Source organism: Hipposideros armiger, unplaced genomic scaffold, assembly GCF_001890085.2.
Source record: "Hipposideros armiger isolate ML-2016 unplaced genomic scaffold, ASM189008v1 scaffold_104, whole genome shotgun sequence".
In the NCBI taxonomy this organism is placed as follows: Eukaryota; Metazoa; Chordata; class Mammalia; order Chiroptera; family Hipposideridae; genus Hipposideros; species Hipposideros armiger.
In genome coordinates this window covers 3,939,059-3,953,696 of record NW_017731454.1, presented here as the reverse complement: position 1 = coordinate 3,953,696, position 14,638 = coordinate 3,939,059, and the positions used below count along the sequence as shown (strand labels likewise).

Sequence of the window (14,638 nt, the reverse complement as noted above, 5' to 3'; positions counted from 1 at the left end):
CTGGCCCGTCTTACCTTTGGATCCTGCTGCCCCATCAGAGCATCCTGCTCTAGAAGCTTCTCCATGAGTGCTTGTTCCTGCTTTTTCCTCAGCTCATTCTCCTCTTCTGCTTGCTGGGTCAAGAGAATCAAAAGGTTATGTCCACGGAAATGACAGCAGTCGAGTCTGAAAAAAATCATTCTTAAGGAACCCTTGGTGAGCTGAGCCAGGAATTAGAATAAATGGAAGGTTCAGAAGATCTATGCTTCGTGCCTGTGTATAACTCTGATTCCGGGTTTCACTGTCTGCCTATATCACATCTCTTCAAAATTTCGTAGCTGAAATGCACCTCGTCTAGCAGTCCTTTCCTCATCATTCTCTCCCTGCTCACACCGCTGCTTAGTCTCAGTCCCAAAGGTGTGGTGGGGGCCTACCCTTCGGGCAGCTCTGCTCAGTGATGTCCGTGTGAGTTTGCCTTGCTTCCAGAACCTGTCCACCTGCCTGTAGCTTCTCTGCGAGTAGGATCTCAGACTTCTCTCTTTCTGCGCATTGTTAGAAAAAAACCTCCATTCCCTTGATTCTTGTCTCCTTCACGGGCCTCACTGAGTGCCGCTCTTGGGCCTTTTATCCACAGCTCACTCCTTCCCGAGGGAGGAAGAGTGACTGATGAATGTGGGGTAAGAACATGAACAGGCTCACCTCAGCTCAGCCCCCTGGAGCGTTCTCTCTCTTTTGAAGTCAGCCTCCCAAAAGAGACTTGTAACAATCTAGCTGTGAACCGATAAGTCATCTGATTTGAGGCTAATGCGTAAGCGCACAGATACACACCATATCCTCCAGTCTAGCTTTGATCAATAGTCAAGTTTACATTTTGATCGCTGTTGATTTGGTCTTAAGTTTCATTTCGCTTCGAACTTGGGAAGGGAAAGGAGAGATGACATCTTAAAACCCCAACATCTGTCCACAAAGTCCCTAAGTCAGTGTCAGGCTGGCAGGTTATTCCTTACCTAATATCTAAGGCAAGAAAAACATCCTGCCACATCACTGCCTGACAAGTGCCTCCTAGAGCCAGCTTACAGGCCCACAGGGAGAAATGATAATGTGGAAGGGGCACCCTGAGAGGCTCTGACCTGTGACACCCCACAGGTCCCCAGGGCAGCTTCGCTTTTCCCTCTGCCCTGTACATATACATCCCTGCTGAAGCATCAGGCTTTGAGACCAACCACAGCCACTTTGCAGCTTGTATCATGCAATTTAAAAAGAGCATACATTTTCTCTTTAGATGTTAGACTTCTAATTTTTTATATGGAAAAAATGTGGTCCCAGCACCTCATAGGGGTTACCACAGCACACTAGCATTACCAGCCGGGGAACCCCAGAGCAGAGCGCCAGTCAGCAGCACCTCCTCATGCCTCTCGGCTCCCAGCGTCTTTTGCACGTGGTCTCTGTGCTGTGGTTGTCTTCACTGTCACCGCCTAGGACACTATCCTTCTGCAAACAGCATGTGATACCACTGCTACATGAAGCCATGCTGAGAAGATGGCTAAATACCTTTGGAGTTTCAATAAAAGGCCCAAGGATGGCTCTCCAAAGCCATCAGCCTCTAGCGGCGCTGGAGAAGGGACCCACTTTTGCCAATAGGATATTACTCAACAATGTAGATACCCTGCCGCGTCCCTCCTCCCCTCTCCAATCAATCACACTCTTCCTTCCTCCACCGGCGTTCCCCATGTTACATGGAGACAGGCCTAGAGAACACATACTGCAGTGTCTCCTCAGTGCACTAAAATCCCCTAATGTCCTCCTTGTCATTCTTTTTCAAGTGACTAATTCTTCTGACACCTGCCTCATTGAGTCCCATGCTTTTTCAAGACCATGACCCTGGATTATGTCACAGAGGGCTTCCTGTTTAGAGGAAGGCCATTATTGGTCCAGATAAAGAAACAGAGAGCAACTGTCCTTCCTAGAGCCATCTTTCAGTCCACACCAGAGAAATGCTGGTATATGAGGCTTGAAGGCCTGGGCAGGACTAACACACACAGCTCGTCCTGACCTCAGCTATAGCGCCAGGTCGCCAGCTAGGACTCAGGCCATTCAGCAACAACACGGGAGGACAGGATTTTCTAATTCCTTCGCCTTGCCTACGAGGGTGAGCAGTCCATGGGGCAGCAATGGCCTTGAAGCATCTCGCTTGCCCCAGGGAGCAGCCAAGAGCTGTTGTTTCCAGGCTGAGCCCCAGGGTGGCTGGGTGGAGACCGGGAGCACGCAGGGCTAAGGGCTTCAGGAGGGCTCAGCGTCCACAGGGCCAGAGGCTGCTGTGTCATACTGATCACCCAGATCTGAGGCCCAAAGAAACAGGGGAGGCTTCTGCAGAGCTGTAGAGACTCAGGCCCAGCTCTGGGAGGCACCTGCTTGAAAACAATGCCCGGGGAAGCTCCTGTTTACCTTATAGGCTTTCACAAATCGCACAAAGACGGGAAAGAAGACAGAGGGTGGTGTCGTCTTGGGGTTTTCTCCAAAATACTTCACCACGTCATCAAAGGCATCCTGGGAAGAAGCAAATTTCTCTTGAATTTCATTAGTTCCAGCATTTGAACTTGATGCTCTGGAGGAACAGCTACAGCCAAGCAGCAGTGACAAGAGTGGCTCCCACAGGCTCCCATCGCTGGCCTCCCTCACCTCCCCACGACTCTCTACAGCCCCCGCGATCCCTCCCAACGCCTGCTCAAAGGCACCAGACTGCAATAGTGCTGCACAAAAATCCATCTCTGGGACCCCCTGCAGCTTTGACGCGTGCATACACACGTGCGCGCGCGCGCGCGCACAAACACTCAAATGCACACACGCATGTGCGCACATGCACGCAAAGCTATTCCGTCAAGAGCTTCCAAAGGCCATGGCAGAACTCCTTAAACCCAACGAGGTTAGAAGGGATCTTAGAAGTCACTGAGACTCTAAATCCCAACTTGCTGCTTCAAGGCTTCTTACAATATTCCCACATCAGGAACATTCAAGTGTCTGCTTGAATTCTTCCATGACACAAGACAGCCAGCCTCAAACAGGAGCCATTCGACCACATGCACTTTTTCAGAATTTTCACAACACACGGCCTTCCCTTCTATGATGGTGTGCAGTCCATTCTGGCTGTTTTTCAGGTGCATAAACCTGACCCCCAGTGGAGTGTAAGATTTTGACGTCAAGGCCTATAGAAACACAACACACTGCGGACATGGCTTTGCTGAGCCACATCTGACCCATGTTGATGGAACTGAATACAGGAGGAGGAACACAGAAGGAGCCTAGGCGTATGGGGCAGGGAGGGCTTTCTAGAGAAGAGGGCGAAGACTCCAAACTAGAAAAGGACAGTGAAGACACGGGCACTTCCAGGTACAAAACTCAGAAAGACACTCCCCATGATAATCATCAGCTACATAAGAAATCTACCCTCGGCAAACAGTGGGCAATTTACCCCAAAGCCAGGGTGGCTTTGAAGGATCCAATTACTACTCTGTGGGTGTACAGGGGCACAGGTACTTACCTGGGCAATCTTGGCATCATCCTGCAGCTTCTTGAGCTTCCCCTCGTTGTTGAAAATGAACTCCTTCAGCAGCGTGTTGTGGTCATGCATGGTGTACTCCCTCTTGGTCAAGTCCATGCCCCTCTGGAGCTCCTTGACATCCAGTAAAACATTCTCAAGGGAGACTGAAGGAGAGAAAGCCATGTCCCCGTGAACCTCAACCAGGGAAGTCACACCCACAGTGGGTCTAGCTGGTAAGCCAAGTTCTCAGTGGATTCCTAGGATTATTCAAGGGCCTTAGGTCTCCTTTCCAGCTTTCAGCGCAGGGATCCTTTAATAGGAATCATTTACTACATGTTACCAAGCGCTGCATTAAATTCTTCATATGCAATCATTCACTTGCACCATTAGCCCATTTTGCCAATGAGGAAAAGCAGCATAAAGTGGTTACATGGCCTGTTCGAGATCACAGTTAGGAGGTGGCAGAGATGGAGTTCAGATAACAACAGTGGACTCCCAATCCTGTGCTTGTACACAACCATTGCATTTCTCTTACAGGGGATGATGGACACAACCATTGCATTTCTCTTACAGGGGATGATGGCCTATTGGCCTATAGAGAGAGGTCCCAAGACCTTACCCTCTACCTAACCCTTGGAACTCCTTTGCGTTTCTGTTGTTCTCCAGCAGGGGGTAGCATTTTACCTGTTGAATTTGAGTTGTATTGACCATGAGGACCCAAGGCACCCTAGGACAGCTTCTTTTGGTTGAACAACCCTTCCCTGCATCAGAAGCGTTTACCAGCATGCACCTTTCCATGCACAGTGCGGCCAGCCTCCTAGAGCAGGTCCGCTCCTGCAGCCTCCTGCACGAGGTCCAGGCCCCGACTCCGGTGCCCCACTGCCTGACTCACTCTGCGCATGGATGAATTACAGAACAATGCAGTATGCTTTCCCCTCACTAGACTCACACTGTCATATTCATCTTCGACTCCTCAATGCTTAGGACAGTGCCAAGTTCACAGCACGAACTCAAAGAGGTTCACTGGATAAATGAAGGAGTGAGGGAATAAATAAATGAGTGAAGGTATAAAGAACCTGTCAGCTCACCTAGGCACCAGAGAGCAAACAGAAAACAATTCAGCCAAAGAGTTCCTCAGTCTCCCCAAATGACACTTTCTGGGACTGAGAATCTCATTTCAGCCAAAAAAAAAAAATGTGTTAACTAGTAACAGAGCAAGTTTTTTAAACTTTTATTCTTAATTAGAATAGTGATGCTAAACAACTCCTAATTTTGGCAAAGGAGAACTTGAAAGGAGGAAAATCACTCCACCAGGATAGAAACCCTGGTAACAGCCTACGTGACCCCTCAGTGAGTCTGTCACAGCCTGCCTTGCATAGTCCTTCATTGTCACAATGTCATTTCCACCTGCCTCTCAGTCTCCACTAGGGTTTCAGCAGCAAATATCCCTGTAACAGTGCATCATCTCATTCATTCATTCATTTGTTCATCTGCTCATTCATTTATTCCCTATATCAACTCGTCAGGGTTTAAGGGAATCATAAAGTAAATAAAACTTAAAGACATCGATAAGAGAACAAACTGATGGTCACTAGATGGGAGGGGGGTTGGGCGGCTGGGTGAAAAAGGGAAAGGGATTAAGAAGTACAATTTGGTAGTTAAAAAACAGTCACAGGGATGTAAAGTACAGCATGGGGAATATTGTCAATATTGTAATAACTGTGTGGTGTCATTTGGGTGCTAGACTTATGGGGGTGATCACTTCATAAGATACATAAATGTCTAATCACTATGTTGTATACCTGAAACTAATATAATATTGAATGTCAACTGTAATTGAAAAATAAATTTTAAAAAGATAAATAAAACTTGATTATGCCCATAAGTGCACAAGTTGCAATGGACATGCAAACTGTTATAAGAAACCTGATAAATCTTGCGTGAGAGGGTAGTATGGAGTGATCTTTTCTAAGAATACAGAAGCCGCAGCCACTGACTCTGTCTGAGGAAGTCAGAGAAGGCCTTGCCCTCAAAGGTTCGAGGCAGTAAGTCTGGGATAGGTCCTTGGAATATAGATCCGTAATGAACACCTTGGCTGCTCAGGGTTCAAGATCACAATTTAGGAATCACAGACTGTAACTAACTCTGAGATCAATTTGCATGCTGTTCCCTGTTGTAATAGTCTTCTGAGGGGACATGGTACCTTGGACGACATATTATATGAGAAGATAACTGGGTTCTAGTCCTCTTTCTACTACTTGTGACCCATGTGACACTGGGCAAGACATTTCACCTCTGAAAACGTCAGTTTTCTCATCTATAACATGGGGATATGATTACCTCGTACAGCCCAGCTATCTCAGAATCACTGATGATCTAAATGAGAAAATGCATAACTGTCATAGCAAAGTAACAAATATGAACCACTGATGTTTTAACTTGGGCTCAGGCTAAAGGCAAAACATTTAGAACTGCCACACCTGAGAACGTGGGAAAGCACAAAATCAAAGTGTTTGTTGGGGGGTGGTTTTTAGATTCTCATTCTCGTATTTCAAATGACAGCGACAGAATAAAAAGGGCAACAAATGGAAGAGGGAAGGTACACAAGAGCCAAAAACCTGGATCTTTACAGAGAGGGCACTGAGAGAGGTGACCTTCATGTCCAAGTGCATCATCGTTCCCAGGTGTGGGCAACACCATTGCCCATGTGTTCCAGCTCAGAGCTTCTGAGGTTTCAGCCTTGCCTTTTTCAAGGGGTTCTGGAGTGTTTGTTTAAGCAGAGATGGTTCCCCAATGATAAAAGGCCTTCAATACCCGAAAGAATATTAATAAAGGAAATCAAGTACCTGCAGCAGCTTTCTCCACATAATGAAGCTCATTATAAAATAGGGACACTTGGTGATATTTTTCTTTTACAACATTCGATATATAGTGCAACAGTGTTTGCTTTCGGTCTGTTGACTTTGTATCTAAGAGCTGAAAACAAAAGGGAACACAGGTTCCAGTGAGAGACGGTGAGGCGTTCCCCCACTCGGAGTTAGTAACTGAGTACAGGTGCCCCAACATGCCCCACCCCCCGGAAAAAAAATTCCCACAGGAGATTCAAGATTGGATTTGTTCTGTGGTGAGCCAGCCCACTGATTTTTAAATGACTAGAGGACGACCCTTCCCCTAGAGGACTAGGGGACATGCTCAACTTTAGGGATGACTCCAAGCACCTACAACTGTTCACACACCTTCACTCATAGGAACTCCCCACCTGACAGCTGCTAGCCTGACTTAAAGCAGGAAGACTCCAGTTTTAGTGCTCTCCAAAGTGAAGGCCCAGAGTAGGAGTGCATGTGGAGTGGCAGGTGAGTGCAGGTACCCCTCCACATCAGGGCTCCTTCACATTTAGCTCAGCCACGCTGTTGTTCCCCAGCCTCTGCTGATCCAAAGCAGATGTGCTTAATGGACCATGACCTTCTGGAGCCAGAACTGTGACTAACTGGACACTCCCTATCAAACAGCCATGTCTCCCCCAGGCTGGGGACTCAGCCCACTGCCCCACCTTCTCACATGGAGGCCATGTTACCCACTTGCAGCCTGGGGGGTCTGGGTGGGGGGTGCCATGCAAAATTGTCTCTAGGCATATAAGTCAGGTGACTTACAGCACCCTTTCCCATCCAAGTAAGAAAACCAAACATTTTAAAAAAACAAAAACAAAAACTATTAAAAAAAAAAAGCAGTTAGAAAAATATCTACCTCTCTGTTACCATTCAACCTCTCTGTTAATATCTTAACTACTTCCATTCAGTTGGTTCAACTCGCTTTACTTAGTGGAAATCAAACTGTATATTCAATTTATACCCTGCTTTCTTTTCTCAACACAAAATTATCTATTTTTTGAAAGCTCTCCACAAATATTCTAACAGTTGAAGAAGAGTTCACTCTATTAAGTACTGTTACAGTATATTCAATCATGTCCCAAAATCTTGCATCTTTATATTGTTGCCAATTATTTGAAATTATAAATAAAACACAGCATCCATAATTCAGACTCCTGAGGAAAGAGTCCTAGAAATGGGAATACTGAATCAAAGGGTATGAGTATTTTTAAGGTTCTAAGTGCTGGCTGCCAAACGGTGTTCCAGAAAATGTATACCACTTGGTCCTCCCACTAGCAGAGGATCCTCATCAAAACATGCCATCCACCCCTCCCAAGAGCAGACCCTCCCTGCTCCAAGACCTGTGCCAGATGCTTTAGCCCTCATATAGATCGTGTATTTTTCTTAGTCCACTCACCAGATCTAAACTCTGAAGCTTAAATCCATAAACTGCTCCTCGTTTACTGCTATTCATATAATTCCCAAGGGCCAAAATGATCTGTGAAAAAGAGGGAGAGAAAAAAGAAGCTATCAGCACAGCATCCCAGACAGAGGAATGCGGCTGACAGGTCAGCTTTTCCATACATGTATACAAGGAAAACTTCACTTGCCTCCAGAATTTTCTTGAGTTTTTGAGATGACTTTATAGAGACAGATGCTGCTATAATTGAGTGCAGTTGCTAGATTCCAGTTGAGGGAAGGGAGAAAAGACCAAAAAAAAAGATGTTAAAAATGGGAAACTCTAATTGGAAACTAAAAATTAACACAAGAAAACAGGCCTGCATTTAGATCTTAAAGCCTTAATACTGAGATTCTATTTTTCTTAAGCATCACAAATTTAAATTGTCCTGCTAGGTTAACCATATCATTACATGCAAGGTGTCCTCATTAAAACTATTTGAAATGAGAAGTAATGTCAGAACTCGCCTATCACAAAACCTATAACCAAGGAGACTCAGAGTTAGGAGTCAACAGCATCTGCTAGCAGAACTCATTTCCCACCACCTCTAATCATGTAATACAATTTATATTTTTAAATCAATGGAGCTGTCCAAGAATGGAAACAAAACAGCAAAGGGATATAATCACCCTCCAGAAGCTGTCAGAACATGTCTTAAAACAGACAGGCATGTTATAATCAGTAATTAACAAAAGTGTATTTAGAAACAGAACCAGGGAAGAACTGTTTATGATATTCCTATGATATTCATAAGTCTCTACCAGATTACCACAAAAAACACAAGAGGTGGTTGGCTACTATTGTATATCACCATAGTGGAACATAACACACTTCCAAGGAAGACGCCGCCTATGGTCAATTTAATGCTTCTAACAGAAGTCAATAAGCAGGTTCACTAAAGATATAGGATCATTTTTAGAAATCAAAGTCACATTTTCAGTCTTGCCAATCCAGCCAGAGAAATGGTATCTTCAGGAGGGGACTAAGTTTGAGAACATGGTTTTTCCTTGTCCTCTCTGTATTGACCTGTCCTTTAAAATCCAGAGAACATCTGCAGATACTGAAAATGGCCTTCTCTAGGGAGAATAGCAATATGGAATATGGAAAGTCCCCATTTTCAAATTTACTTGGAAGACACACTATGAAAAAGATGGCCAAAATAACGAGGCCATCTAGAAAGTTCTGGGAAGGAGTCTTTAGAGCCCATGACACTGAGTGCCATTCTGGGAGAGACTTAAAAGAACAAAAAAAGATTCTACATCTCTTTGGATGCCCTCCCTTGCCAGAGTCGGTCCACTCACAGGTGTCAGCATCTGGATGCTTTCGGCAAAGTTCCCGATGAAGGCCATGATGGTCATCTTCTGCATGAGCCTCTCAATCTTACTGAACTGCATCATGAACCGATCTTCATCCGACAAGTTCTCCAGCGGTTTCCTTTCCCGCTCATAGAGCCGGAGCACTTTCACCTCATTCTCCGTTGGCAAGAACCTCATCAAACATTCTACAAAGTCTACTGGTAATGTCTTCAAGTCAAATCTGGAGACAGAGGTAGACATGGCAGTGTTAGAGAGAAGACCTCCTGTCCTCTCAACCACACCTCCCTCTCATCAGCCTGCAAGTCAATTCTTTCTTTACAGGTGGACTGTGAAGATGTCCCCTTGGTGCTGCCCCCAACTATGCATCAAGTACCTTCACTGGTCCTTCCTGAAAAACTGGACTTAATCACAATCACCCCACTCAGCTGTTCATAGGCTTTTCAGCTATTAGGATAGCCTTAAACCTCAAGCCTCTAGAAATCAACAGTAAATGACAGTAGATAGAAACAGAAGGAAGTTAAAAGCATCTGATGGTAAATCGTTCAAGGACATGGTGTTTTAAGCACATGAAGCACTGCTTATTAAAGAGATTCATATTATACACACAATTATAGAATACCTGGTGAACTCTGTAAAATATGTCAATTAAACCAATAGTCTGGTCTATATTTTTTTCTTTAGAAAAAGAAAAATGCACCCAAATGCCTGTGCCTTATGGATGTTTTGGCTCAAATGCATACATCCCTTGACGGAATACCAGGTCTTTGCTCAGCCTCTGCTTTATTCTCTGGACAACCTTTGTTTTCAGCAAACTAATATAATTGTATTTAATCACTATGACAAACAAGGTAATAAAAATTAAAAACCAAAAAAATGCATATGAGGCTTTAACATCAGAAATCTGTACAGACTATAGGATGCACTAGACTATTAAATTATGATCCTGGCTGAAGACATGAAATTGCAACAAATGACTTCTTAGGGCCATTTACTGTTCTAAGAATCCCTGATCAAATTTATGAAATACAAATTCATGATGAATTACTTCCTAAAACATCTAATAATATCCTTATCATATTTGAAAGTCACCATGACCACAAGAAGAGTAGGTTCTTCTAATAGAAAAGTAAATAAAACCGAAGCCTTCTCTGCTGTTCAAGGATAAAAAAAGAACTCAATTTTGTTTAAAATGTCCTGAAAGCACAAAGAGCAAAAAAAAATTGCATTCCTATTGTTATAAATTAAAATATGCATCTGTATCATATTTTCATCTGGCATTGAATTATATCATTCCACAAATGCCATCAAATTTGTATTCAACAAATCTGGATAAAATTCAGATACTCCGGAGAAAACTGGCATTTTCTCCCTTTTCTTAGCATCTGCAATCCTCCACTCAACTTTCCTTTTGTGGAAGCTTTGCTGTAGACTTATATAAGAGCAGACTAAGATGAATGACGCCGTGATCCAGTTGTTATTCTTCTAAAACGATTAATTACTCATTCTAACACAGTACTCCTGAGGGTAATTTCTGGTCTACCTCTTCCATGCTAGCGTTTTACTAAATACTGAAGTTGCATATACTTAACAAAGGGAATTTCTGGTGTGTGGTATCAAGACTTGCTCCATCTTTTTTCTTAGCTTTTACCTCACTATAGAAATATTTCTGTCATCTATTATACTAATTAATAACTTTCTCATTTTTATCCTAAATTTACTAGAATATAGTTTTCCAGAATGCCCTAAACTTACACATGAATAGCTTTACATATCTCATCGGCAGTCTTTCCAGCTTTCCTTAAAGTTATGGCAAGATTTTTGGCCCTATTTGCTTCTAGTAACGTCACTTTGTTGGATCCCTTCTGCGTTATCTTCTGTTTGCTTGAAGAAAGATCAATGGCAGGACCTTGGGCTTTTGTCTTAAATATTTCCTCAAATTCATCCACATTTAGATCCTGGGGTAGAGAGGGATTAAATAGGCAAATTGTATCATACTTTAAAAATTAAGTCAGAAAGCCACAATTTAAACAGTTTCTTAAGTGTCAAAGAACTTACTTTTTCTATTCAATATTTGTCTTTGACCATGACTAGCTCTATTTTTTCTGTTTGAGTTAGAGTATCACTTATCACACATATCCAGACATGAACATCTACAGTAGACAACAGTCAATTCTATTGCCTTTCAATAATTAGCTTGCAGGGATGGCGACCACAGACTAAAACTATCCATCAAATCAGCTACTGAGTGTGATTGTTAAGCCCTTATTCATTATAGTTCAATAAAGGATTTTACCCTTTCATAAATCAAGGGCAGAGACTGTGTCACATCTATCTATCTATCTACCTATCTATCTATCTATCTATCTATCTATCTATCTATCTATCTATCTATCTGTCTGTCTGTCTGTCTGTCTGTCTGTCTGTCTGTCTGTCTGTCTATCTATCTATCTATCTATCTATCTATCTATCTGTCTGTCTGTCTGTCTGTCTGTCTGTCTGTCTGTCTATCTGTCTATCTATCAGGATAGATAGATAGATAGACAGACAGACAGATAGATACAGATATAGATATTTTGTGGTATACACTGAAGATGCTCAAAACTATTCTATTTTATCATAACTTTTTAAAACATAATTTTAGAACCACCTTACAAAATAGTGCCCAATTTTAGTCCCTGATATTATAAATCTTTTTCTTTCCATCAAGGCATTTAAAACTCTACTACTTTATCACTGAAATGTCCAGGTTCACAGAGCACCATGTGGCTTTGCCACACAGAGAGCCCCATGTTTCTAACCAATAAGAAAGATACCTCCAGAATTCTCTCATCATCAATTTCATTGAAGACTGTGCCATTGATCTGATTTGGCTTCAGGGCAACCCAGTTAAACACTGGCATTCTGAATTTTGTCTTGATTGGCTTCTTAATTTTCACAGCTACAGAGGTCAGAGAGAACAAAATTAATATTCCACCAAGACCCCTTGACCCTCAAGAACAATCAGACAATAGTCCTTGCAGATGACACTGTAACACTGGAGGAAGGCTGGCAAGAGGCGCCCAAGTGTTTTAAAACATCACACAGAACTTTCGCCAGAGCAACCTGAGGTCATCATTTGGTCGACTGATATAACATTGCATTAAAGCTGTTTAAGAGCCGGGGGCTGATTTTCTTTTTTGAATGCAGGCAACTGGATTGCTGCATACCAGCCACAATTGTCAGGACAATGCTTATTTAGGACAAAGAAAAGTATTGGGGGCAAAAATTATTATTAATGTTATTAGACAGCAGAGAGGGCAAATACTCTCTGTGACTTAACTTAGTTTGATATTGGTGAGCATGAATCAAATTTTGACATCCTAAATTCTTGGTTCTAGAGCCCATATTTCCAAACAAATCTTAAACGATGATCAGAGACTGCCGACAGTGGCTCTCTAAACCCCCAGGAATGTCACGTCAAGAATGCTGACTCAGCCAGAGCAATACATTCCTGTGATGGTTTCAGATAATGAGGATTATATTGGCTGCTGAGTTATTTCAAACAGACCAAGGGCCATGAAGAGCCGGAAGAGGAACTGTTTAAGAAGACAGCAGGGGTACTTAGAAATCAGGATTTGTGCTGCTTTTTGAGACCGGCACAAGTCCCTTTCCCTCTCTTCTAAAGAGCAGCTTCTCCCCCAGGTGTCAGCTATGTCTCCTAGAAGGCATCCGTGAACTCATGAAAACACTCTTCTCACTTTGGGGAAATGAGCTAAGAAAGGCAATCTATTAACTATTTCATTAGTTAATTATACATCATAGAGCAGTCTTCCCAAACCATTTAGTTATCTGTAGTCGCCTTTTTAAGTCTGTCCTGGGATGCCCATCACACTGGGAGCTTTGCTATCTGCCTCATTAGCAAGGGGGGGAGAAGAACTGCAGTGCAGAGCAAAATAAATGCAACACACACTGGGCTTTTACCTGGCTGCCCACCTCAGTGAGGAGAAACTGAGAAAGGGGGGCAGACAGCCTCTCATTCCTCCAGAGTTATGAAGGCCACAGCAGGAATGTCATCTGATAAATTGATACAAAGGCATGCAGGAACACAGAAACACAGCTTTGCCAAACCAGGCCTTTCCACTATCAAATGTGACACCTTTGTCCCTACGTCCAACAGTGTCGGGTTTCTTGCCGCACTTCACTTTCGTATATATATACGGTGCCCAGGAAAACCCTCATCCTCCAAGGGACACAGGAACACACCTTCCTCTTGCTGGGACTTTGGCAATAGTGAGGGAGCAGGGGGAGGGGCTGTGAGGGATTTTTTTCATAATCGTGGATGACAGGTCAGTGACATTGGGTTCTACCATCTCTCCTAAAACACTGCAGGCCTCAGGAGGCTGGCTAAAAGTCATTCCATTTGCAGCCGCCTTTCTTTTAACGCTTTAGCAAGATTAGGAATAAGCCTGAGATCAGAACACAGGCAAACAAGTTCTCTTTGGAAAGGTTGTCCTGACTTTGACTGGAGAATGTGGATGGGGGGGCGGGGGAGGAGGGGGCAGGGCCGGTGTCAGAGGAGGAGGGGCCTGTAGGTGACCATGATACACAGTGTTCAGGCTACAGGAAGTGACTGCATGGGCGGATAGGTGTTCCATGGAGAGAGCTGGAGACCAGTGGGGCGGAAATAGAAAAGCTGCACCCAGCAGCTTATCCTTGTTCTGTGGAAAAGCTTTCCTTCTTCCCTCAGAATAAATCTAAAATCCTTCTAGAGCGGAGGCCTTAGACCTAACTCTGAAACTTAACCTAAAAGGAAAAACACTCCTTTTCTCAGAGGGAAAGGAATGTGGCATGTGAAATCCAGGAAGTCTGCTTCAAGGGCCATAATCTCTTCTGCAGGTTTCACTAAAAAGTATGGGCAAACCTGGAATAACAGTCAGCCAACACCAAGACTCCCCGCAGACACAAAGTCAAAATGCAATGGATCAATGTAAGATGAAGTGGAAAGATGTCAAAGCACACTGTGACCAACGGGAACACATGGCAAATACTCAACACACTCAGTGAGGAGCAACCTACAGAAAAGCTTGATTGGCCCATCTTTTGTGGAAGCAGAAAGAACGAAGAAAATACAAAACAAAACAAAAAAAAATTAGATATGGTTAGAGTCAAGCGGCTCGGCAGTTGACACACTCGTAGCATAGAATTTCATGCTTCTTGGACACATTTCACAAGGCAAGACAGAGCCAAAAATTCATTTCCATTCAAGCCTGCCTCAAAGACTCACTTATTATTTCATTAAAAAAAATAATCCTTTTTTTAGAAGAGGGGGAAAAAAAACGATTTCATGATAACGGTCCGAAACAACTATATTGAACTGTGCTAAGTATTCCATAAGATATGAACAATGTTTAATGAAAAAATAATCAGCTAGAGTCTGAGTTCTCACTACGGCGTTCCAAAGCACATTCTCCTACAGAGACAGCAACCGTTACAGACTGCT

At 43.4% G+C, this 14,638-nt stretch overlaps 1 protein-coding gene across 9 annotated transcripts in view; it reads right to left on the bottom strand.

Annotated features, from left to right (window-relative positions):
• Positions 1–14,638, bottom strand: part of FMNL2 (formin like 2) — a 297,656-nt gene that overhangs the window by 9,295 nt on the left and 273,723 nt on the right. For 5 of the 9 annotated variants that reach the window (XM_019646515.1, XM_019646518.1, XM_019646514.1 and 2 more), the window contains 10 exons: positions 14,215–14,235; positions 11,973–12,097; positions 10,912–11,114; positions 9,145–9,379; positions 7,995–8,063; positions 7,802–7,882; positions 6,364–6,493; positions 3,518–3,681; positions 2,425–2,526; positions 15–113 (listed from right to left, as the gene is read on the bottom strand). In XM_019646515.1, coding sequence (XP_019502060.1) covers positions 15–113; positions 2,425–2,526; positions 3,518–3,681; positions 6,364–6,493; positions 7,802–7,882; positions 7,995–8,063; positions 9,145–9,379; positions 10,912–11,114; positions 11,973–12,097; positions 14,215–14,235 — 1,229 coding nt within the window. The remainder of the gene's footprint in view (positions 1–14; positions 114–2,424; positions 2,527–3,517; positions 3,682–6,363; positions 6,494–7,801; positions 7,883–7,994; positions 8,064–9,144; positions 9,380–10,911; positions 11,115–11,972; positions 12,098–14,214; positions 14,236–14,638) is intronic. The other 4 variants (XM_019646519.1, XM_019646521.1, XM_019646520.1 and 1 more) reach the window with 1 other exon arrangement.